The 27,495-nt window shown below is 43.0% G+C and overlaps 1 protein-coding gene across 3 annotated transcripts in view; it reads right to left on the minus strand.

Annotated features, from left to right (window-relative positions):
* The window catches only part of RANBP2 (RAN binding protein 2), a 239,538-nt gene that overhangs the window by 135,212 nt on the left and 76,831 nt on the right, over positions 1–27,495 (minus strand). For 2 of the 3 annotated variants that reach the window (XM_068124437.2, XM_068124434.2), the window contains exons 13-19: positions 20,758–20,919; positions 19,704–19,841; positions 9,555–9,701; positions 9,207–9,428; positions 6,971–7,054; positions 6,143–6,269; positions 1,072–1,154 (exon numbers count right to left, since the gene is read on the minus strand). In XM_068124437.2, the coding sequence (XP_067980538.2) occupies positions 1,072–1,154; positions 6,143–6,269; positions 6,971–7,054; positions 9,207–9,428; positions 9,555–9,701; positions 19,704–19,841; positions 20,758–20,919 (963 nt within the window). The remainder of the gene's footprint in view (positions 1–1,071; positions 1,155–6,142; positions 6,270–6,970; positions 7,055–9,206; positions 9,429–9,554; positions 9,702–19,703; positions 19,842–20,757; positions 20,920–27,495) is intronic. The other variant, XM_068124436.2, reaches the window with a different exon arrangement.

Consider the following 27,495-nt stretch of genomic DNA (forward strand, 5'->3'; position numbering starts at 1 on the left):
AATCATTACTCATTCCAGAGTTTGTTGGAAATAATTCTATTCAGTATTTAGTGCCAGCATCGAGATGGAGATTCAGTCTGAAGCAGATGCAATTGAAGCGAGCAGAGCATTGGCTGTGCTCACACCCTTGTGCATCAAATTGAGGTGTATTTATTTTGTTTTAACTACGTTCGGAAAGTACATTGTCGGAATTAAGTCTGTGGAGAATCAAACACCAAAAAAAAATTCCCAATGCAAATGCACTAATAAATGCTTTTTCCTACCCAAACCCCAACCTCCACAACACGAAAATGAATTTCTTTTTTGAAACAGAATTTAAGTTTTTTGAAAATGGAAAAGGAACTTTTTGAAACTGAAAATAACTGGCTCGACACCAATCCAACAGTTTATAGTCGGGGAAAGAATCAAACGCGTGGCAGCTCAAAAGTAAGTGTGCTAAATCTGCACCATCCCGTTGGGATGACAAGTACATTACTAACAAACAGGAAAGCACAGCATTAATTGCAGTCACAAGCATGGTCAATTGGATATTTCTCATTAATTACAGAGCTGAAAAAGTATTTCAGTGTTGCAGTACTATTCAAATGCAGAATGAAGGCTTCAACACAAACACGAGTACCCAGCACAAAGATCCACTTCAAATCTGTACGATGAGAAAGTCATTTGTCTGTCATCATTTTTCTCAAAGATGGCCAAACAGATCTTTGTCACCCTTTCAGAGATTCATCAGTGAATGACGGGGAGCGTTTTAGGCAATGAAAAAAAAAAATTTCAGTTGGAATTTTGGGAGATTTCTTTGTAACCGCTCTACAGTCCCTAAGACTTTGAAGCTATGTAAAAGGTAGTATCAAATGAACACCGAATCCATTCTTCAGTGAATGTAGCATGTAGTGGATGGATGTAGTGTATGTAGTGTATCAGTTTTAGGCCCCCCCCCCCCCCCCCCCCCCAAAAAAAGATTTCTTTAAAATCCCAAAAGGATTAGAACGGCACCGGGCAATGCTGGGTACTCCTGCGAGTAGCTGATAAAATCAAGTGCAACAGGTAAGACTATCACAAACGATCATGTACCTTGGCAGGTGTTGCAGTACGAAGCAAGTACTGAGTGTTATACCCTGGTGACTGGCTGTAGAACATTGGAGCACCAGTAGATACTGTAATGCAGAATATAGAATCATGACTTCAGCCTCAACAATAAAGTTTTTTAAAACTATATTTTTATATATACACACAGACACACATCACACATCACACAACACACACCACACAACACACAACACGCATCACACATCACGCATCACACATCACGCATCACGCAACACACATCACGGAACACACATCACACAACACACATCACACAACACACATCACACAACACACATCACACAACACACATCACACAACACACACCACACACCACACATCACACAACACACATCACACAACACACAACACACATCACACATCACACATCACACATCACACATCACACATCACACACAATACCAATAATAATATAATCCTGACCAATACCACTACATAATAGTCAGGGCCCTTCGGGATATTTTGGTTCAAATTCTTCCAAAAGCATCAAATTTGGCGCAGATGTTGCCCATGCCATACTCTTTCGATTTTTGACGGGCGCCAAGGGCGGTATGATCCGGGGACCATACCGGTCATGTCACCTGACCTATGGCATCATAATTGGGATATGCATCCAATCACATGGCGTACTATAAGTGGTCAAAGTTCAAAATGAATCGATCGAAAAATGAAGGCAGGGATCCATTTTTAAGGTTTTCATAAAATCCAATATGGCCGCCAGGTCACATGACCTATGACGTCATATTTATGACATGTATACAATCATGTATACATGAACCCGGATCATGATCGCACAAAAATTAAACACAAGGATATGGCATACAGTTCATAAAACATCAAAATCCGTACCTTTGTAATTAGACTGATGAACTGCATATGCCTGAAAATTAGGAAATAGACATGTAAATATTTCCTCTAATTGTCAAAAATAAGGTCTGAGTTCGATTACCCAACCCAGAAACATAAAATGGTGAACCTCGCGTAAATCTTGACAAAAAACTCAAAAACCGACATGTTTGACTCAAAAATGACCTTTAAGATGACCTTGAGGGTTGACCTTGACCTCGAATCATCAAAATAACATCATAATTGGATTCCTCGACCTCGAAAACCCCTGAAAAGTGGTATCATACATGATTCCAACCCTTTTGGTTATTTAACCGATTTTCCTCTAATCCGGGTGGCGGCCATTTAGTATTTCGCCAATATGGGGCCCCCGGGGGGGGGGGGGGCGCCCGTCTTGACGCCCGTCAAAAATCGAAAGAGTATGGCATGGGCAACATCTGGGCCAAATTTGGTGCTTTTGGAAGAATTTGAACCAAACGGCCCCAAAATATCCCTAAGGGCCCTGACTATAATGTGTTCAGTCAATGATAAGCTAATGGCTGCTCATCACTCCATTGTTAAAGTAAAGGAAAGGAAATTTAAATGTGATGAAATATTGTGCAAGGATATGAAACCATTCCAAGAGAACACACCAGTGTAAACAATAACCAAGTAGCTCCAACCACTTCTGATCATCTCAAGCATAAACACAAAAATAGACATTATCGAAAAAAACCACGACACAAACCGCCAATGTCATTATGTACAAAATCGTTCCTCCATGAAAGCAGACACAGCTGAGGTTGAAAATGGTCAAACCGACAATATAATCTCTATGACAACCAAACTTTAGGATCTACGAGGAACTATAATTAATAATTATAATTGGAACTAGGGATCATCAATCTATCCAATCATTCCCTCAGTGAGGCTGAATTAAGCGTGCTCTCTGAGCGTCTAAAATTTTGCCCAATCGCTCCACAAATAGACCAATTACAATTGAAAGATTTAAAAGATTTCTGTAGATAAATGACATTAAAAGCCCACTTTGCTAGAGTGCACCCATCACCATCAGCCCCACAACAGACAACACCAACAGACAACACCAACAGACACATACATTATACAATCACATACACCAATATGAATACACCACAACTCACCTTACCCAAACCAAAAAACACCTGGACACCACATGTTGACAATCCCTATCTACATGTCTATATGGAACAAGTGAGCAATGAAATTGAAAATGCGGCTCAAAAATATAAATCTTCAAGCCATAAGGACAATCTTGCAAAGGCAGAGCGACAAGCACTCCACAATCTCCAACATGATGAAGACTTTGTAATAAAGCCAGCAGATAATGGTTCTGCCATTACATTGCAGAATTACATTGCAGAAGCCATAGTGATATCTATCTTGCCATAGTCGCCAACTACATAGTGATACCTACAAAGAGCTCCCATCCGACCCACGTTTCTACATCTCAGAGGTTAAAAGGGTTGTAGATTCTATTCAGGCAGATGAAGCCATCAAATGTCACTTTGTTCCAAAAGACCCTCGTTGTCCTTATCTTTATTTTCTTCCTAAAATACACAAGGTAAACAACCCAGGTAGGCCAATTGTATCTGGCTGCGCATGTCCAACTGATTTGATATCAAAAGTTGTTGACTGTTATTTACATCCTCTCATAATGAATCGCCCCTCATATCTTGTGGACACAACCAGTTTTCTGACTCAAATCCAGCGATTGAACGAAACATCCTCACCTTTTAACTCCCGAATAATGTTAGTCACAGCAGACGTTACATCTTTACACTAATAATCCACATTCAGAAGGCCTGTCTGCATGTCCCAATACCACCTACCCAAGACGTTATGCCGCTGTTGGAACCAATGCTCAAATTGAACACTTTCCAATTCAACTGACGACATGACATTCAAACTCTGGATACCGCTATGGGCACTCCAGTTGCACTTTCGTACGCCAACATCTTCATGGGAATGATAGAGGCTAAAATCGCTGCACAACAACATCACGGCATCTTGGAAAAATCCTGGATATGTTATATTGATGACATGATATCTCACACAGCTCCAAAATGAATTAAATTTGATTCATCCAACCATCAAGTTTACATTCGACAGCTCACAATTCACTTTCTAGACACATCACTCACACTTCTCACACTTCAAAACAACAGACTTGAAACAGAACTATACACCAAACCAACAGACACACAAATCTTACCCTCTCCCATTTTCATCTCACCCAAAACATACAATTACAAGCATACCGTACAGTCAAGCAATCATAGCAAGATGCATCTGCTCAACAAAAAAGGCAGAAGAAACATCTCTCTCCACCAATTAGAAACACTTTATTGCAAGACACCATGACCCTCACTCTTTGAAGGAAGCGATAAAACGAGCAAAACACATACCGAACTAACTAAACCAGACCTTCTGACTTACAAACCAAAACCTGCAGCTAACCATGTCCCACTGGGAGCCACCTACTTCGCTACCTCATCTCCCCCTTGAATTAACGCCATGTGGGGTTGACTCAGCCTGTCATCCTTCCGAGGTCGGCAAAATGAGTACCAGATAATTGGTTATGGAGAGGCATTGCATCAGCGGCAGACGCGGCCACAGAAATAATGCAACCAGCAGCCGGGTGGCTGCACACAAACCACCACCACCTCATCCCAATTGCCAAGTATTTTGAATAAGCCAAGTATTCCTCATCCCAATTGCAAAGTATTCCTCTCCTCCATCACTCAAACACTCTGCATCACATTTCCTAAACCTCCACTGACATCATATTGACGTGGTCAGACATTCAAAGATCTTTTCGTGAAAGCAAAGCACCCACAGCCCCACAGTAAAGGAAATAAGGTTTCTGGCTTCCATAAATGCACAGCAAAAAATGTATTATCCACAAGCATTTATTAGTAGGAAATAAATTCCACAGTTCTCGCACCACACAAAAGTTCCCCATCACCTCCTATATTGATTGTACATCTACATGGGTCATATACCTAATCACTTGTCAAAAGTGTCCCAAACAATATGTTGGAAAAACTGAGAACGCACTCGACACACACTTTAATAACACACGGTCAGAGAGCAGTAACTTTCACACCAATCAGGGTAAATCTCCACCTCACAACATTTTCATCAACTAAATCACTCAATAGATGACATTCAAATCTCTCCCTTACACTGTACATTTTAATCAACCACATCACTCAATAGACAATATTCAAATCTCTGCCACTGAATCAATAGCGAATCAATCACCCACCACAATTCTGAGATGTGTCTTTTTGGATACACAAACTTCGGACAAAGTTCCCTCATGGCATAAATCTTGACGATTAATGGATGTTTCAACTCATTCAATCCACCTCAACTCATTCAACTCATTCACTAACTCATTCACTACATTTTTTCATTAAAAATACCTTTCCCCTTTACATATGCCATTAACAAATGTAGGCAGTATAAGTATATGAATATAAACAGTATATGAATATGCGCATGGATGTGTTTATATCTGTACGCATGTACAGTATCAAATGTAAGCTCACTCTCGTTGAAGTTGAGGAAGGTGAGCAGCCGTTAACGATATCTCTGTCCTTTATGTATTTTATTTATGTGTCAATATAAATAAGGGCAAAATGGAGAAGATTGTCATGGGGACCGCAAGGCTAACCCCCGCTCCAGCAGGGAAAATGGCCTTAAAATGCATGTTGTTGTTGTTGTATCATACTAACGTCTTGTATGCATGCCTGCTGTTCTTGTAGACCGAAGAAGAAGGCCTGTTTGGCTGAAAGCTTGTTGAAAATAAAAGATCATCTTGAAGCTACGTTCGTAACTTATTTAATTTATTCTGATTATTTATTTTAAAATGAGGCATCCTGCTTGTATTGTGGAGTTTCTATTTCTCACAGTTGTGTCAGACATCATTGTATAATCTATAAAGTATACATTATTTTTTATTTCAATTTGATTATTTGATTTCAGCAACCATCAGGAGCAATAAATAGGTCGTCCAGTGAAACTGCAAGTATTTGTTAAACTTTTAATTCAACAACACATAGATCTATGAAGGTTATCATCATTAGTTTCCAAGTGAATAAAATTGTTGATAGTGTGTGTATGTGCATCTTTCCTCCCAAAGCAAAGGATTAGAGAAGGGTCCAACCTGTAAGTGGTGCACGCTGCTGATAGCCATCTGACAGTGTCTCTGCAGAATACCCCCAATCGACGACAGGACGAAGCCGTGGAGATATCCCAGATTCAGAAGCACTCTTCAACCCTTGAACGTCATGCTGCACCGAGACACACAGGTGCACGAGGAGTTAACAGAATTCAGCTAAAACAGTCAGTCTAAAAAAATGAAAACAAAATCTTTGATGCATGGTTCAACAATTTAAAACAGAATCGTTTTGGAGTGAAAGCCAATGGTCAAGATATTCTCATCAAAATGAACATAAAAATAAACTTAACGGCACTCATCGACGTCTAGACATATGCCTCCACTAACATTATTACATCATTATACATACTTGTACCAAGTTTGATTTAAATCCCTTCAGCTGTTCTAAAGTTATCACATTTTTACCTGACATGACCTCTAACCTCTTAATTCCATTATCCAATCAGTTCATCTTTGCATCGACATACTTGTGCCAAATTTATTTTTTAAATCCCATCACCGATTCACAAGTTGGCCCGGTAACAATTTTTACTTAACATGACCTCTGACCTGTGACCCTTGACCTCATGCTCCCATATATAATCAGTTCGTCTTTACCTTATTGTACATACCTGCACCAACTTTGACTTGTACCCCTTCAGCCGTTCTCAAGTTATAGCGGTAACAGAAACATATCACAGACGCATGGACGGATGCACGCACAGATAGACGAACGTCGAACAGCCGTATGGACAACCCAAAAACATAATTCCTCCAGCCACTTTGGCGGCAGAGGCATAAAATCAAAGTTTCAGCAGTGTCACATGGCCTCACCCGCAGCTGCTGCACTTGTTCACAAAGACTCTCCAGCAGCTGCTTGTGCTGCTGCACCCAGTGAGGAGACGTACGAGGGGAGCCCTGAAACATGTACACAAGTCTCACATTTTCACACCGATTCGTCTACTTTCCTTTTTAAAATAAACAAGTACAAAAAGTTTTAATTAAAACAAAAGCCGCGTCGATGTTACACAATGCCTAGATGCAGCTGTACCTATAACGTCGATGTTATAGGCACAGGACATTCCTATTGATTCGATTACTTGATGTTATTTTTGTGCAAAGTGAAAATATATCTCGGCAATTTCCCGTATGTGGCGACGAATTTTTAATATATCTCGGCATTTTCCCGTCTGTTATTTCAGGCGGTGTATGACTGACCATGCCGCGATTTAAAAAATATATATCTTGGCAATTTCCCGTGTGTGGCGACACGTGAACGAAGCTATGCTCCTCTCTCCACATTATTGTGACGACGTATAAATTAAATATTTCATCGTGACGATTGTCATCAAATGGACGAATTTTTAATATATCTCGGCATTTTCCCGTCTGTTATTTCGGGCGGTGTATGACTGACCATGCCGCGATTAAAAAAAATAAATCTCAATGGACTTGAAGTTACAGGCCTTTGAGAATTCATTTCGTTCTATAAAGGGCAACTTTCATCAGATTTTCTTCCCGTTTTTTTTCAACCGAGTCTAAAACTATGCTAGCGACTGTGAAAAATGAAATGATATATCGAATTTGATTTGAAATAAAACTGTGTGAGAGAGGAAGACACCACGGGCCTACAAAACAGGCCTCAAAGCTATGCGAGTTAATAAAATGGTGGATATTTGTTTATATGAAGGCTCTCCCAGAATGGGTGGAGCTATGGTTCCCAGAATGGGTGGAGCTTTGAGGTTTTGTCTTCTCTGCAAAAACAAGAACAAGAAGAACAACAACAACAGCAGAGGGCACTCTATGAGCAGCGTCTGCGACGCGGCTAAAAAGAAATATATAAATTTCCACAAGAAATACACAAGTGCTAATGAAAGTAGATGAAGAATTCAATGACGCACAACAAAAGTAATAACAAAAACCAAAAATAACAACAAAACTAGAGCAATGTGAGTCGCCAATATGCCTCCACATAGTGCCTTCCCGTGACAACAGAGAAATACCCTCGATGGCCGTCCTAAAAAATAAACTAGTTTTATTTAAATCCCTTCAGCTGTTTTCAAGTATCACATCTTCGCTAGATATGACAGGTTTCACATCAATCGGTGAAGCAGTTTCAGCGAAGAGGGTTTTTTAAAATTTAATATCAGCTTTCAAGCTAAAATAGAACCAAACCACGTGACATGACATCAAAATCTACACTCTGCATATGTACAGGTAGTGGATCATGTTTGTGAAGTTTCATGTTGATCAGACAAGGTTAGTTTTCTTTCCAAGATGGCTGCCAAACCATGTGACCTATGATGTCATCATTTTCAAACTATATGCAACAATAGTGTTAGATGGCATTTGCAAAGATTTGCATCGATAGGGTAAGTGGTTTCTGAGATATAATTATTTAATATATTCCTTCAATCCAATATGGCTACCACACCATGTGACCAATAAAGTTTTCGTGATCAACTTTTAATCGCCATGCCTTGACAATGACACACGGAGACTTCGAGTCGATTGCTTCAGTGGTTTGGGAGAAGTTGTTTTTTTGAGCTTTTAGGTTAAATCCAATGTGGCTGCCAAACTATGTGACCTATGATGTCATAAATTTAATATTTCAACACAAATTGGTCATAGATCTTGTGCATGCAATTTCAGATTTTTAGGATAAGGCATTCGATTAAACATTTATGGCTGGTGTACCACATCACCGATTATGTCATCATTATACTTTTGTTCCCCAATGGGAATACTTGACAATGTGCCAAGTTTCAAATTATTCCATTCAGCGGTTTCCGAGAAATAATGTTTTCATCATTTGCGTTTAATCCAAGATGGCTGCCATACCACGTGGCCAATGACGTCACAATTTTCATAAAAAAACATTGTACATGGGTGTCGGCTCCTACCCTCAAAGTGTCGTTTCAATTGGACATGTGGTTTCTGAGAAAAACGAGGTTTAGCCCATATCGACAGACGTATGTACAGATGGACGGACAGACGGACAATCCAAAAACAATGCCTCCGGCCACCTTCGGGGGTGGAGGCATAAAAATGATGCATAATAAAGTCATACCAGTATGCTCTTGACTGGTGACACATCAGTCTTGCCGGATGATTGTGTTGAAGGCCTCCCGGAAGGAATAGTTCCCACACACATAGACCCATGGCTCTGAAATAGTGGGCTTCCCCGAATAGCCACATCCCCATTAACCACTTGCGCGTGACCCAATGCTGCCAGTTCCTGGCGAATGTTCTCCAGCATGTTTCGAGCGGCATCCAGGGAGACGGCAAACTGCTGAGAACAAAAAAAAAAAGAGTAATAATTGAAAGATGAGCAGAGATTTGACATTTACAGGAGGGAGGAGTGAAAAACACTGGAAGAAAGAAGATGGGAGAGTTTAAAAGATGTTAATTAATATACCTCATCGACGGTGGCATTATCTACATCAGGATCCATATGCAAGACACGAAGCAAATAGCCCTCCACTCTGCGTAGGGCCTGCTTGTATTCAAGGCACTCTCCAGAAACTGCATCATTGTCAATTTCATCCACAAACCGTTGGCAGATCTGCAACAATGTCAAGCAAGTCTTTTGCATTATATTTTCAAAGGGCAAGGAAGGGAACCAAATAGATTCCTTTTGATAAAAGACACACCAAATTGAGTACCAGTTCACTGGTAATTCCCTGTGTGTCGCAAAAGGCGACAAACAGGGTTGGCGGCAGGAAGGTCATCCGGCCATAAAACATTGCTTCAAAAAGGGGACCACGGTGCCCGAAAAAGGCCAACCCCTGCTCTGCGGGGAAAAATGGCCTCTAAAGGTGGTCATTGTAATGAAATTGTGTCTAAGTTGAACACAGGTGCTATGCTGACTCCGACCACTGAGGGGCTTCCATAAGAACTCGGACGGACATCGCTCCGATTCATTCCTGTGACATTTATTTTGTGGTAGTGCATATTCGAATGGTGCATATTGCTAGATGTTCCAGGCTTGCTTGTACCAATTGCCAATTCATTATTACTTCTATGATTATGGTATACTGATATTATTCTTGTTGATTTCTTACAGGTGTTGCTCGAGATCGATTCGGAATTAAACCTACTATTGGGACAATGTTGTAGATCTGATTTTTATGGGGGAAAATTACATGCCCAGACAAAGAATCAAACCCAGGTCCTTTGGTGAACCGTGCCAGTGCTCGGCCATCTGAGCTATCTGAGAGACCCTGACCGAGCATGCAATTTTCCCCACACACAGAATTCCCAATCTCTTTCCGTCAATGCTTCCGGGGCACTCGCTGCCAACCGTAGGAGCACCAACGGCCTGAACACGAGAGGGTCTTCCTCCATTGGGCGGAGGGTGGAGGGGGGTGGGGGGGCAAATACATGTCCACTATTATAAACACCACTGGGGGTGCAGGTAAGCAATTACATTCATAAACAGGGTTAAATAATTAAATTGATATATGTGGGAAAATTACCCAGGGCAGGAACACATATTTTTGACCCCAAAAACAATATGCTTCTCACTTATGACCAACTCTACCATTTGGTGAAGTTTGGTGAAGATCGATTGAAAATTGTGACCTGCAGGCAACTGACATACAGATAGACAGACAGACAGACAGTTGGCCACAAGACCAACCAATATACTTCAAAAATCTTCGATTTTCGCAAGTAACAAACAGACAGACAGACAGGGGTGAAAACATAACCTCGATCCACTTTTGGTGCAGAGGTAAAAATTACAGACCGATAGAAAGTCTACACCCCCTTTCAAAATTTTCACCTTTTGTTGCCTTACAGCCTGGAATTAAAAATTGTATTAAATCAGACTTTTTCCACCTTCATTTGCACATAGTAACCCACAACTTCCACGTGAAAAACAAACGATACAAATTTCAGAAAATTAAAAATACAAAACTAGATAATCTTGGTTGGATATGTGTCCATACCCCTGAGTTAATACTTGATGGAAGCACCTTTGACAGCAATTACAGCTGAGAGTCTGTTGGGATAGGTCTCTACCAACGTTGCACACCTTGATTGGGCAATATTTGCCCATTCTTCTGCACAAAAGTGTTCAAGTTCATTCAAGTAGCGTGGGGAGCGTTGGACAGCAATCTGCAAGTCATGCCACATATTTTCGATTGGAGTTCAGTCGAGGCTCTGACTGGGACATTTATGAAGGACATTCATCTTTCTGTTCTTTAGCCACTCCAGTGTAGCTTTGTCTGGGTGCTTTGGGTTGTTGTCATGCTGGAAGGGGAACTTCCATCCTAATTTCAGCTTTCTTGCAGAGGGCAGCAGGTTTTCCCCTTGGACTTTTGGTGAGCTGATCTCGTGTTGGTGAGCTGATCAGGTGTGAACAATCAATTACTAATAAGGAATACCAGAAAATATTGGAGAAAGGATTACTTCCCAGCCTCCAAAAATTATTTACTGGAGAGAAAAGCAAAGAAATAAATTTTCAACAAGATAATACCCCTGCCCAAACTGCAAAAGCCAGCAAAAAGTAGTTGGATTCTAGAACAATGTGACTGTCGCCAATATGCCTCCACATCGTCCTGCATAATCCCACAACAGGTAGATGCCATCACTCTGCATATATATGGGTAGGGAATCACGTTTGTGAAGTTTCGTGTTGAAGGGATAAGGTTCGTCTTTGTATCCAAGATGGCTGCCAAACCACGTGGCAAACAGCTTTTTTTTTTTTTTTGAACACAAGATCGAGGCTCATTTAACAGCTACAGTCAAGTGAAAAAGTAAGTACATCCCATGTAAAGTTTTCACTTTTTCAACATATTTCAACATACAGCTATTTGATCTTCATTTCAACAATATTGATAGATAAAGGTGATATAATACAACAAATATCATGAAACATTTTCATTTTGTAGTCCATTGTATAATTTAAATAAACATAAATGCAAATTTTGCATGTGGAAAAAGTAAGTACTCCCTTGGCTCTAATAGGTGGTATTGCCCCCTTTGGCAGAAACAACCTCAAGCAGGCGTTTCTTATAACTGTCTACCAGTCTCTGACATCGACTGGGGGAAATTTTTGCCCACTCCTCCATGCAGAATTCTTTCAGCTGTGCGATGTTTGAGGGGTTTCTTGCATGCCCAGCTCGTTTCAAATCCCCCCACAACATTTCGATGGGATTTAGATCTGGGCTTTGTTTGACTTGGCCATTCCAGAACCCTCCATTTCTTTCTTTTCAGCCATTCCTTGGTGGATTTACTGGTATGTTTCGGGTCATTGTCATGTTGCAAGGTCCACCTTTGGTTGAGCTTCAACTTTCCGACAGATGGCCTCACATTATCCTCAAGCACCCTCTGGTACAATGAAGAATTCATAGTGGATTCTATGATGGTGAGCTGCCCAGGCCCTGATGCAGCAAAGCTGCCCCAAACAATAATATTTCCACCACCATGTTTTACAGTTGGTATCAGGTTAAATAAAAACCACCTTTAGAGGCCATTTTTCCCCGCAAAGCGGGGGTTGGCCTTTTTCGGGAACCGTGGTTGTTGTTGTTTTTCGGTCCCCTTTTTGAAGCAGTGTTTTACGGCCGGATGCCCTTCCTGACACCAACCCTTTTTGCCGCCTTTAACGACAAACAGGGAATTACCAGTGAACTGGTACTCAATTAGCCGACCTCGGAAGGATGACAGGCTGAGTCAACCCCCCTGGCGTTAATTCAGCAATCGACCGGGATTAGAACCCAGGATCCTTGGATCCTAAGCCGGCACCCTAGCCGCTAGCCCAACACCAGGGTCTAACCAGGGTATCAGGTTCTTGTGGTCAAATGCTGTCTTTGGTTTTTGCCAAACATGTCTTCTGGTACTGTGGCCAAATATCTCCTCCTTTGACTCATCTATCCAGAGCACATTGTTCCAAAAGTGCTGGTCTTTGCCTAGGTGTTCATTGGCAAACTTCAGTCTTGCCCTGATGTTCTTTCTGGACATCAAAGGTTTCCTCCTGGCACACCTCCCATGTAGATCAAATTTATGCAGCCTCTTTATCTCTTTAGCCTTTATGCAGCCTTATCCGTGGTGTTGGGCTAGCGGCTAGGGTGCCGGCTTAGGATCCTAGGATCCTGGGTTCGAATCCCGGTCGATCGCTGAATTAACACCAGGGGGGTTGACTCAGCCTGTCATCCTTCCGAGGTCGGCTAATTGAGTACCAGTTCACTGGTAATTCCCTGTTTGTCGTTAAAGGCGGCAAAAAGGGTTGGCGTCAGGAAGGGCATCCGGCCGTAAAACATTGCTTCAAAAAAGGGACCAAAAAACAACAACAACCACGGTTCCCGAAAAAGGCCAACCCCCGCTTTGCGGGGAAAAATGGCCTATAAAGGTGGTTATTATTTTTATTTTTTTCTAATGGTAGACTCGTGCACTTTGACATCAACAATGGCAAGAGCTACCTGTCGGTCCCGTGATGACCTTCTGGGGTTCTTAGAAACTTCTTTCAGCATCTTGCGGTCTTGCTATCGGGCTGAACTTGCTGGGGCGGCCTGGCCTGAACAAGTTGGCAGTTGTTTGTAATCTTCTCCACTTGTAGATGACCTTCCGGACAGTCGAACTGTCGTAAACCAAACTAAATGTCTGAGGTTTAAATAAGACCGGTTCCTCCAAGATCCTCTAACGATGCTCTAATAATTTGCACCTGAGCTGGTGCACCTGATTCTAATTTTAGGTATTTGAAGTAGTGATAAATGTAGGGGTGTACTTACTTTTTCCACATGCGAAATTTGCATTTATGTTTATTTAAATTATACAATGGACTACAAAATGTAAATGTTTCATGATATTTCTTATATTATATCACCTTTATCCATCAATATTGTTGAAATGAAGATTAAATAGCTGTATGTTGAAATATGTTGACAAAGTCAAAACTTTACATAGGAGGTACTTACTTTTTCACATGACTGTAGAACATCAAACACATTAGCACAAAAAAAAAAGAAGAAGGATTTGGCGTGCTTTAACGAGGGTAGAAAAGATCAAGGTTTTGGATGGGGGAAGATTGGAGATGGTGGTGAACAGATGTTTTAAAGACCTGGAGGGAGGAGTGGGATTGAAGAGAGTGTGGGAGTTTGTTCCAGAGGCGGGAAAAAAGAGGAATTAAAGAGTGAAGGTGAGCAGAGTCTTGATTTTGGCAGTTTCACCAGAAGAGGGTTGCTTGCAGTTCTTGTGCATCCTGCAGGAATATTTTGGGGACACAGCATAGACAGAGCTGGGGCAGCGAGGCCAGAGAAGAGTCAGTAGAAGACAAAGACCACTAACCTGCCTGAGGTGAGAGAGTGAAATGCCCTCCGAATCAGCTTCATCGCGGGAGATGCCAATGATCCTGAAAGCTTTGGTTTTACAGCGTGAAGCCAAGCTAGGTGTGAGGCAGGAGCACCAGCCCAGAGTGGAGAGCAGTATTCCATTGAGCTATGGATGAAAGCCTTGTATGTGGTGAGGAGCTCAGGTGTGCCAAGGAAGGACTTCGCATGACGAAGGCTGCCCAGTCGGCGACTGGCTTTGGAGGCCAGCTTGGAAATGTGGTTTTCCCAAGAAAGATCATGGCAGATAGTGAGACCCAAAAGCTTGAGTGACAGAACTTCTTGGAGAGGATTGTTAAGAAAGTGGATGGGAGGGTTTTCCAGTCGGTCTTTTCGGAGAGACATAGTAAGAGTGTGAGATTTGTCAGGATTGAAAGACATGTTCCACTTGTTTGACCAGTCTGCGATTTTGTCCAGGTCTGCTGAGAGTGAGGAGGCTGCAGACTGCCGATCTGATGGATGAGGAATGGAGTGGCAGAGAGTGGAGTCATCAGCAAAGAGATAGAAAGGATTTTCCAGAGAGTCGGAGAGATCATTAATGAAGACCAGAAAAACCACAGGGCCCAGAACACTGCATCCAGCCTAAACAGGAAGGGGAGATGAGAGAAAACCATTCAGGGCCACACGTTGACTACGACCAGATAGGAAGTACACAAGCCATGCGTGGAGATTTACATGGATACCATAGGATGAGAGTTTGGTGAGCAGAGTGGGATGCCAGACCGTATCGAAGGCACGAGATATGTCAAGGGAGATGGCTCTGATTTCCTGTTTGGCGTTGAGGGCCTCCATCCATTGTAGAGACAGCAGAAGCAGCATGTCCAGAGTGGAGTGACCTGGTCTGATTCCAAATTGATGATCCGAGATCAAGCCATTGGAGAAGGGGAAGGATTTAATATCAGAAGCGATGATGTGTTCCATGACCTTGCTGATTGGTCTGCAGTTGCAAGGACCTGTTTTTGCACCTTTTTAATGTAAAGCGGTGATGTTGCCCGATTTCCAAGCAGATGGTAGATGACCTTGAGCAAAAGAGGGTGAAGAGAACAAAGAGAGGGTGCAAAAGAGCTACAGAGCAGGATTTTAGGACCCGTGGGTTGATGCCACCTGGTCCAGTTGCAGAATCAGAATCGAGGTTTGACAGAAACTTCTCCACCTTGTCAGGAGAGAATGACAGAGTCCAGGAGCAGCTGGGTTCGACTGGGTGAGGCGAGTACAGATAGAGCTGGGTTTGGGACAATATTTTGAGGCAAACACAGAGTTGAGGCATTCAGCTTTTTCACCTGCGGATTCAGCTGTGTAGCTGTTTGAGGTAAGGGAGGGGAGGGAAGGAGAACAAACACCAGAAACAGTTTTGACCAGACGCCACCAGGATTTGGAAGAGGGAGACGGGTTTGAGAGTTCAGTCTTGAGAGTGGAGAGATGTTGTTTCCTGGCTCTCCTGAGGGTAGACACACACTTGTTCTAGGCTTTGTGAAAGGAAATGAGGTTGCCTTCAGTTGGATTAGCCTTCCAAGAGGCAAAGGCAAGTTGTTTCATGGCAACTGCCTCACCACAAGATTCTGTGCACCATGGATGGGAGGAAGGTTATGACAACTGAAGACTAGATGGGATAAATTTGTGCATGAGAGCAATTTTCTTTGGAAGAATTCCCAAGATGAGTTGATGTCAGAGGCAGTGGAGATGGGAGATCAGTCCAGGTGATTGATGGCTGTCTGAAGACCATGCCAGTCGGCCTGAGTGAAATGCCAGACTCGTCGACAATGAGGAGGCTCTCTGAGAATGGCCAGAGAGATGTCCACTTTAACAAGCACATGATCAGATGAACCGATTGGAGCAGAAGCAGAACAGCAGACATTTTCTGGGAAGTTAGTCATAACCAAGTCGAGAAGAGATGATGTACCGTTGACTGAGATCCGGGTCGGGAAATTGACAGATTGAGTCAGTCCCAATGAGTCGCAAAAGTCCTTTGCTGAGGTGCCATGGCTGGAGAGGTACCCACACCCAGCCAGCTTGCATGATGACAGTTGAAGTTGCCACATATGAGGAAGAGAGAGAGAGTTGGGATGAGTGGATAGAAGTTGGTCCATGTTGTCAGACAGCGAGATGTGAATGGAGCCATCACTGTTTGGTGGACGGTACAGAACACATATGAACAAATGGTGGGAGCGGAAGGGAAGCCGTAGCCAGAGGAACTCCTGGGGTGTGGTGGAGAGAGGGCAGCGCAGGGAGAGTGAGGAAGAGAATAGCAACCCCGCCACCAGGACGAGGCTCAGGTCTATCATACTGGAGGAGGGAGTAACCAGGAAGATAAATTAAGGAATCAGAGACATCTTGAAGGAGGAAAGTTTCTGTTAAGCAGATTAAGTCTGGTTTGTCTGAAGCAACCTGTATGGAGACATCCGTCAGGTTTGAGCAAAAGCCCCAGATGTTTGAGGTCCATACCATTAAGGAAGAGGGAGGGGGAGCATCGGATACAGGACAGGAGAGGGGAAGGGTATGGAAAGATGAGGGAGGAGAGGGGCGGTAGGGAGAGCTGTTGACAGTATGTCGGAGATTGCAGGAAAGCTAGGAGAAGGGAAAAGATGAGGAGGACAATAGGTTTGATGGTGATGGGATGAGGCACAGTGAGGTGTTGTTTGAGAGGAGGCAGAGTGAAGTCGAAGGTTGGAATATGTGGAGGTATGAGTTGGAAGGGAGAGAAAGCAGGGAGGCAGCTTTGTGGAGGAGTTAAGACACAACTTTGAGGAGGAGGAGTGAGAGGGGAGAATTGAAGAAAAATGGTGAGGCAGGAGTTTTGAAGGGGTGGGGTGAGGGGGGAAATTTGAGGGTGAGGGGTGAGTTGGGAGTTTTGAAGAAGAGGGGTGAGGGTAGAGGTGAGGGGGGAAATTTGAAAGTTTTGAATGATTAAAGAAAATCGAACATTTGTTACAGACTGGGTTTATTGAGATATTCAAATCAGAGATCTGTTTGAGAACGTTTGAGGAAGGGTGGAATGAGTGTGAGTTTAGAGAATGAAGAAAGAAAGAATTGTACAAGATTGAATTTTTTTTGTGATGGAAGGATTTAATGAGCAAATTGATTGCAGCCTTTTAAACAGGAAGAAAAAAGCGAGTTGTAGTATCCAAAGGAATACAACATGGCAGGGGGAGGGAGTTTCAACATTTTAAAAGCAAAACCACCGGTTGAACACATGGAGGGAAGAACACCTGGACACGGGTGGGGGTGGGAAGAACACGAGGAGAGAAGGTAATTATTATTATTATTATTTATTTTTTTTCTTTTTGTATTTATCAAACAAAGGGTAAGAGGTTCGGGAAAAAGTAGGGGGTAAAAAAAAAAATCCAGAGAGAGATCGAAGATTAATAACAAACGACCATACGATGCGACTTGGCAGGCCTCGAGGCTAACCAGGCCCCAAAAACACGAACGACCAAACAGACTGACTAATACACAATTGTGCACGAAATGCAAAACACGATCGAACCAGAAACACCGTCGACACAAACACAGCAAAACAAAATACTTAACTTTGAGAAAAAGAAAAAAAAACTTGTTTCAAATGTTTCCATTCAGCGGTTTCCGAGAAAGAATTTTTTATTTATTTGCTTTTAATCCAAGATGGCAGCCATATCACTTGACCTATGATGTCACAATTATCATTAAAAAAAAAACATTCTGCATGGGTGTCAATCCTACCCTGAAAGTTTTGTCTCAATCGGACATATGGCTGCTGAGAAAAATGAGGTTTAGCACGTACGTACGGACGGACAACCTGAAAACAAAATGCCTCCGGCGACTGTCGGCAGAGGCATAAAAAAAAGTCCCTGAAATTTATGTTCTGGCCTGGTCAGAGTCCTGATTTGAACCCCATGGAGAATCTTTGGGCCTACTTTCAGCACAAACTTATTGGAAGGCAATTTGCAAATTCTGATCAACTTTGGGAAGCTGTCAAACATGAATGGGAAATATTAACATTTCTCAGTACCAAAGACTGGATTTTTTAAAGTTCGACCAAAAGACTGGATTATTTAAAGAAAGGTAAGGCACAAGATATTCTATACTGCTTTGTACAGTTTTTTTCTGCATGGCCTGATGTTTTGTTGGTTTTTTAATGTGTGGTAAAATAGTTATGACCAAAAAAAAAAAGTATAAATATTGACTTGGCTCATTTTCTTGCCCTGGAGTGTATATTTATCATCATGCCCTGATCTGTGCCTTTCCACAACTTTATCCTGGAGGTCTTTTGAAAGCTCCTTGGTGCTCATGGTTGAGTCTTTGCTGTGAAATGCACAACACAACAAAGGAAACCTACATGAACAGCTTATTGTATTCTGAAATAATCAGACTCACTGCAATTTAACACAGGTGGAGGACAAATTAATACAACAACAACAACAACAACAACAACAACAACAACAACAACATGCATTTTAAGGCCATTTTCCCTGCAAGAGCGGGGGTTAGCTTTGCGGTCCCCATGACAATCTTCTCCATTTTGCCCTATTTTCTGCATCTCCCCTTGTCAACCCCCTTGCCCGCATTTCTTCTTCCACCATCTTCAGCCAAGTCTTTCTCTGTCTAACCCGTCCTCTACTTCCTTCTACATTCATTATGTACCTTCCTTAATTATGTACCAATTACGTATTGAAACGTATCATGTACAATTGCGAATTAATTACATCTATTATTAATTAACACACGAGCACACAAAACAAGTCCTGGCAAAGGTCTGCCATATCCAATTGCTATTTCTAGTTCTTTGTTGGTACTGATAATACACAATTGTATTAAGATTTCAAATGCATGCTGAGTGAGATTTAATGCGAGTGGCTATATTCAATCATCAAAGAGGTGCGGGAGGCTGCTGTTATGCCAAGTTACATGGTTGTATCCGGTATTGATGTGCAATCCTACTTTGTAAACTTTCAAGTGCTGTACTTCACAAGTTAAAAACGTGATTGGGAGTTTCCCAAGACATGCAATGCACAATGAAGAGCACAAGCTGAAAGTACATGCATTTGTGTTGTGTGGTCTCAAAGCAATGACAGACTGCTTGTTACAATGGGCAGTTTTTACAGATTGCAACTAAAAGCCGAAGCACAAGCACGTACACACAGACTTCATTCAAATTGATAAATTAAGGTTAAATGAATAAATGTATGGAAAAATCCAGCAGAAATATGGAGCATTTGCTTAAAATGTATTTCTTAATATCAAACACAAGCGAATCAACTCACCAGTGCACAATTCCAATAAGCAACTGGAGTGCCAATTGCCTCAAACTTTCTCACTGCGTCTTCCATGTCCCCTTGAACAAGTGCGAACGTAGCAAAAGCCATGTCAGCCTCCACCATATATCGAGAAACATCAGCAACCTTGTAGGAAGAAGAAACAAATATTGATGTAAATTGTAAATGATGTGAAAATATTTGAGAAATATCACTAAAGTTTAAATTATGCACTCCAAATGGTGGACAAAATATAATGCGAAAACTACTTTGTAGAGGATGGGGGTGGGATAAAAAAAAATTTTCAACCAACTGGATGACGACGACAAATGAAACTAGAGCTTCCAGGAAAGCAGAACTCAACTGAACTGACTGGACAACTTTAATGCCGGCCTATGGCGGCCATTTTGTGACAGATCGGGTTGACATGCGATAGCAACCAACCTTGTGTGGTAAGGGTTAAACATTCTAAGTTTGATCAAAATCTGCTAATATTTGTGGACGCTAGTGTTAACGTCGTTTTCATGACCAAAAACAAAATGGTCGCCTAAGTCCGCCATTTTTCAACGGATCGGGCTGAAATGCAATACCAACCTGGTCCTTGGGGTAAGGATGCTGCATGTCAAGTCTGATCAGAATCGGTTGATGTTTGTGGACGCTGGAGTGTTAACGTCGAAAAGTTAACAGACGACAGACGACAGACGACAGACGACGACGACAGACGACGACGACGACAGACGGTTCAGTATGTGATGAACTCAACTGGACAGTAGACCAGTTGAGTTAAAAATGACGTCTCGTTATGGACAGTACAGCTTTCCTTGTCAAAGAACTACGCATTCTGCAATGTTACACATGCTTTCAAACCATGTGAAAAATTGTACACATGCACGTGGATGGGTGAAGTACACACAAAGTGTACACAAAAACACACAAGCGGGTGAGGTCAAAGGTGGACACACACGCTGTCGACCCCAAAGGTGCAGCAAAATAAAAACCCAGCAGAGCACAGAGCTTATTACAGTATGGACCCCCCAACAATATGCTGGTAAAATGACAGCACCTGTACATCTTTGCTGCGGAAGTGCAAGAAAAGTGGATCGATAGGCTCAGCTATAGCTCTGCGATTCTTGACCAAGTGCAGCATTGGTAGCACCTTCTGCCAGCAGTGCACACCACGGGCTACGCATCCCCGGCGTACGGTCTCCACACTCGCAGTACTGCCCTGCACCCCACAAACAAATGACATCAGCGAAATTGCAATAATGGGAAGTTTTTTAAGTGTCAATCGTTTGCTAATAGCATGTTAATATTTATTTAGATTGAAAAACTAGGCCACTGGAAAAATCAAGAAAGGTGAGACAAATGGTAGACGGATAACAGTAGGGATATTTGGGTGGTGTGGCAACAACTGGACAAAATAAATAAATGTAAATTAAACAAAGAGATGCATTAAACCATGAAGAGAAAGCCAGAAGGTGCATTAAACCAGAAGGATATCCATCTTGCTCACCCCCATGTCCTACCCTTGCCCTCATTCTTCCCCACATCCCTTATCCATCTCAGTCCCTCTCCATTTTGTCCCCATAACCCTGATGTTCTGATGTTGCTGCTCCCCACCCACCCCCTCCCACTCCTCCTCAACCACCACCGACGCTTCCCCCTTCTCTCCTTTTATTGTTCTTTTCGTTTTGTTACATCCTGTTCCATTGTGTTTGAGTTCCTTGATGAGCCTCAACAACACATACAAAAAAGGGAATGAGAGAGATCTCTCCAGGGCATTACACTGGACCAACCAAAAGATCAGTCTGAAATGCACATGTGAATTATCCTAAGTGCACATGAAAACCATCCTGGACAATACTGTTGCTGTCTTTAATGGCTTAATGCAGCAGTTTTTAGCAACAAGACTAGAAAGTCGATATTAACTGATTGATTTTTTTTTTCAAACTGGTCGATATTCAAGACCAAATGGTCAATAATGACTTCTTTTTTTTACTACCTCTGGTAAAAAGGCCAGAAAATGCAAGGTGTGACATGACAAAAACCGTGACATGAAAGGAAAAAAACAAACAACAAAAAAAACAAAACAGCCAAGCTGGAAATAAATAAATAAACTGAAAGGAAAAAACCCCCAGTAAAAAACAAACAAACATTTTATAGCCCCTGCACATTATTTGCATAATAAGTGAAGAAAAAGAAAGTGTGTGATAACCTGTTGGTAAGAAGGGTGGGTGTGTAGAAGATTAATCAAGGGAGTAGGTTTATCAGTAAACTCTGCATATTTGCAGAGGCTTAAATGACTCAATCTATATAAATAAAACACAGTTTGTGTGTGCATTACCTATAGACTCCTAAACGGAGAGGCTCACGCACTTGATTTTTGGCATAGACATGGCCATTGGGGCTGGAAAGGACATGGTCTACCTAAAAATGACCTCCGATGACGAGATCCATATTTTTTATTCATAGTTAACGTAGAGCGTTTCAGCGAGGAACATTATACACTGAATCGCAGCCTGTGCCAGAGCAGATCACTGATTCGCTCAGAGCGATCACGTGATGTTCCATCCTCGGCGCCAGACTCACTCACGTACTTGATGTTTGGCATAGACATGGCCATTGGGCCTGGGAAGGACATGGCCTACCTCAAAATGACCTCCGATGACGAGATCATATTTTTTATTCATAGTTGACGTAGCGCAATATAGCGAGGAACATTATACACTGATTCTCAGCCTGTGCCAGAGCAGCTCGCTGATTCACTCAGAGCGATCACGTAATGTTCCATCATCGCCGCCAGACTCGCTCACGTACTTGATTTTTGTCATAGACATGGCCTACCAAAAAATGACCTCCGATGACGAGATCCATATTTTTTATTCATAGTTAATGTAGCGCATTTCAGCGAGGAACATTATACACTGAATCTCAGCCTGTGCCAGAGCAGCTCGCTGATTCGCTCAGAGCGATCACATGATGTTCCATCCTCGCCACCAGACTCGCTCACGTCCCTCCCCTCCCTCCCTGTCCCCCCCCCCTCCCCTCCCGTTCCCCCCTCCCTCCCCTTCCCCCTCTCCCCACCCCTTCCATCCTACTTCCCCCCCTCCTCCTCCTCCTCCTCCCCTTCCTCCTCCTCCTCCTCCTCCTCCTCCCCCCCCTTCCCCCTCCTCCCCTCCCCTTCCCCCTCCTCCCCTCCACCCTACCCCCCTCCGCCCCCTACCCCTCCGTACCCTTCCCCCCCCCCTGTTCCCCCTCCGCCCCCTTCCCTTCCCCCCCTCCCCCCCCTCCCCTTCCCCCCCTCTCCTCCCCTTCCACCCCTCTCCTCCCCCCCCCCCCTCTCCCGCCCGGCAATGCCGGGTACTTCTGCTCGTAGGTTTATAATATGATGCTTTAGCCCACATTAATGTTTGAGCAACATATGTATCTCGTGAAGTTCACTTATTTCTTGAGCACAAATCTCAATCTGCTTGGTCCACGATAACAAAGAGTGGGAGATTCCACATTCATGTTTCCTCGTTTAGTTTATTAACACATTATGGTGGTCAGAATATTAAGAATTATAAACACAAGTGACATCTTCCTTTGAAAAAAAGAAAGAAATTGCAGAACAAACAAAATTGCAGATTAGGATGGAAATGAGAAAAAAGTTTTGCTGAAGATTGATGCTACTGGAAAGTTTGAATGACTGACTACTTTTAATTTTGCTTCCCAAAATTTGGATCCTTCGAGATTTAGTCCTTGAGCCAACCGGCCATATTTTGAAGTGAATGCTCCGGCGGGGGGAGTAATTCTCATTATGATTTTCCATTAGACCAATGTCTCAAGTGTCAGAAAAGGTGTGATGGACATCTGAGAACGGTAGCTTAGTGCCCGGATGGACGCCATCTTTGAAACCACCCAGCTCGAAAATGCCCATTTGGTGGGGTACATTGTTGCACGTGTATCTGGACTTCTATACTAGCTATCGATGTGCGGTTGACGACTAAATATACGTCCGATGTGTACCATCTAAATAAAAAATAATATGAAGCATTTTGTTTTAGATTAATTATTATAAAAATCAATTATCGAAAAAAAATCATATATTTTTCAATATTTTATTATTAGACTTGTACTTTTTTTAGTGAAACAACACTGGTATGATTTTCCAAATTATGCATTGTGCTACACCGTTTATCTGTCTATAAAAATAACTCAAAAACTAAAACATATCATCCACCACGAGTTTACACAAAAAATATATGAAAAGGCATGCACTTTCCACAAACCGAAACTATGTCAGTTGGAATTTCCCGCCGATAATCAACCCACAGAACCCAGTGCCGAAAGTGATGTCAGTCTATTCTATATCTATATTCTATATTCTATATCTCAGTCTGAGATTTGTTGCGGTGACCTGATTAATTTCTGAGGGGGGGGGGGGGGGGGGGTGGGTGGCTTAAGAACTAAAAGTGAACATGTTAGATGGCGCCACATACAACTCTATTATAGAGTTGTATTGTGGCGCCATCTAACATGTTCACTGACTTGAATGAGTATGTCTATGTAAGCTGGCGAGCTTTTCGGATATCGGAGTAATCTAACGTCAGTCTTTTTGTTCTTTCAGCTGAGATGGCCGGTGTCGAGGCGAAACGGGCGAAGATTGAACCTGAGTCCGGAACGTGCATCCTGTGCAGCAAGAAGTCGCCACTCTCTGAACTAAGCAAGGCAGCGGGCAACAGTTCTTGGAAGACATTGTGTGACGCAGCCGCAGTTAGAAACTTTTATCCAATTCTAAAGCTAGTCCAAGAAGGCGCAGTTGAACTTCCTAATATTCCAATATTATACCATAGGGCTTGTAGATCAGACTTCACTCACAAAAACCACCTAGCTACTTTGACCAATGCAGCTAGAAGTTCTTCAGTTGATACTGGCGATGCGGTGCGACGGCGATCATCACGGGAAGAGACAGGATCAACTTCAACGGTCTACGATGATAAATGCATTTTTTGCCAGCGTGCTTCAAAATTCATAAAAGGCAGTCGTACCCGTGAAACAGTTGTCTTGGCTGTTGAACTTCGAGCAGATCAGACAATAAGAGATGCTGCGACAGCTCGCAATGATGAGAGAGTTTTGGCATTGACTACACGAGATATGGTTGCAGCTGAGGCTCACTACCACTTCTCCTGCTATAGAAACTACACACGGCCCCAAAAACCTCAAGTAGAAACTGACATTGAAGATAATATCGAGAAAAAAGAAATGATACGATGTATATTCAATTTCATTCGCACTGACTTGTTCTTGAACCCGAGGATTGTTCCAATAGTTGATGTTGCAACAGATATCCTGTCTTCAGATACATTTTCAGTTGATGTTCGTGACTCCATCAAGAAGAATCTGCAGCGCACATTACAAAGAGAGTTTGGAGAATCGCTCATCTTCTTCAATGTGAAACACCGTGTATACTTGATGCCCGATAATCTGACAAAGCGAGAGATTGCTGCAGAGTGCGTAAACCTGAAAGCAGAAGTGAAAGCATTTGAACGAACGGACGGTGAAAGTAACATTGTGCGTGCAGCTACTTCACTGCGACACCAGATCAAAGATGCTCATTACAATGAACGTTGGCCGCCTCAGCCAGCAGAACTCACTTCAGATTACGTGAAGATACCAGATTCTCTTCGTGTATTTCTGCATACTTTGATTTGCGGGAGTGGGGGTAGCTCTGCGCGTGCCGACACACTGGTATGGTCGATGGCTCAAGATATCATCAATGCTGTACACCGGGGTACCATCAGAACATCGAAGCATGTCCTACTTCCGTGGGTCATGAAAACGCTCACCGGTAATACAGAGGTCATCAGAATATTGAATCGACTCGGGCACGGATGTTCGTACACAGTTCTGGAAGAAATCGAGACAGCGCTATGCATAGACAAATTAGCAAGTGTGGAGAAAGATACAGTACCACTTCCGTCACATGTGCACCCTTCGGTCCCGACTGTATTAGCATTCGATAACATCGACAGGCTAGAGGAATCGCTGAGTGGTGGCGGAACATCGCATCGCGTCAACGGTATCATCGTCCAACCGAAGTCGCAGTAGTGTTTGCCGCCCCAACCTCCATCGGCAGTATCCAAAGCAGATAAGAAGCGATCTATCCCGTCATCCAGCGATTTAGTTCCAATATACAGCGGTGGGAAACGAGAGGGCCCACCTGCAATCAAGCCTGCAGATCTTTCTGACACTCTTGCAGGCGCAACATCCCTTGCGCAGCACCGAAATCACGTATGGATTATGACTCGCATGCTGGAACCATGCGACCAGACAATCAGTTTGTGGACTGGTTTCAACATCATGACTAGAGATCGTGTTCAGGTGACGGAAGATGTAGTTGGCTACCTGCCGACTATAAACGCGCCTGCCACAGATATGGCAACAGTGCAAGAAATCCTCAGAGAAGCTCTGAACATCATGTCATCACTTCAGCTTGAGCGTATACCGGTGGTGCTAGACCAGGCACTATTTGCTAAGGCGACCGAAATAGCATGGAAAGATGTCGATCGATATGGAAGAATCGTGCTCATGATGGGGAACTTCCATACCATCTGTAACTTCATGTCGAGCATTGGGAAAATGTTTGGAGATGCAGGCCTTCGGGATGTAGCTGTTGAGTCAGGAGTAATCGCTGAAGGTTCCATCAACAGGGTTCTGGAAGGCAAGCAATACAACCGTGCTGTGCGACTCCACAAGTTGCCACCATGATACTCATCGCCAAGACAAGGAACCTCGACATGCAACTTGTCCTTTGTCACCCACTAGGGCCGTTACCATGGTCTTTGGCAAACGTTGATGGGTCAATGAAAAAAACGAACAAAGCTGCACTTGCGAAACACATGGAAGGTCTTGTGGAACCAGCCGAGAACGTTGACAAGCGAAGTGCAACAATAATTGATGCGATGGCTCTCATACAAAAGATGCATGGCGAGAACGACACGTTCGAAGAACTATCTGACCGCATCCTTGCTGCAGCGCTTCACGCTGGTCAAGGCAGTGAGCGCATCGATGTTGTCTTTGACACATACACAGAAGAATCCATCAAAGCAGCTGAGCGTGTGAACCGCGGTTCAAATGAAGGCATCAGTTTCAGCGAGATCAGACCCGCACACAAAATCATGAACTGGCGGCGTCTCCTTGCTTGCAGCCAGACAAAGGAGAAACTGGTTGTGTTTCTGGCGGAGTCGTGGAAACATGAAACAAATCGCGAAAAGCTAGGCAACAGAACACTGTATGTCACCTGTGGTGAAAAATGTCTGGTACTGACCCGCGATAGGTGGAAGTTGGTGCAAGCACTCGAATGTAGCCACGAGGAAGCAGACACGCGTATGTTTCTCCACGCAAAGCACGCCGCTACCCACTACAAGACGATCATCTTAGTGGCAGATGACACCGACGTTCTGATCATCAGTCTTCATCTCAGCAGAACCATCGATAGTCAGCTCTTCATCAGACGAGGAACAAAGGTTCGAGTCAGAATGATCGACGTTGGAAAGTTGGCTGCGGTATTGGGGTCTGGAGTTTGCAGTGCATTGCCAGGGCTTCATGCATGGAGCGGGTGTGACACTGTGAGTGCTCTGGCTAGCCAAGGAAAGATAAAGGCTTTGAAGCTTGTGCAAGCGAATGAGCTGTATCTTCAAGCATTCACAGATCTGGGATCTTCGTGGAATGTACCAACAGACGTCTTCAATAGCATTCAGGCCTTCACGTGTCAGCTGTACGCCAAGAACACGAAGATCGTCGGTGTTAATTCGCTCCG

This window comes from Myxine glutinosa, chromosome 8, assembly GCF_964187855.1.
Source record: "Myxine glutinosa chromosome 8, kmMyxGlut1.1, whole genome shotgun sequence".
In the NCBI taxonomy this organism is placed as follows: Eukaryota; Metazoa; Chordata; class Myxini; order Myxiniformes; family Myxinidae; genus Myxine; species Myxine glutinosa.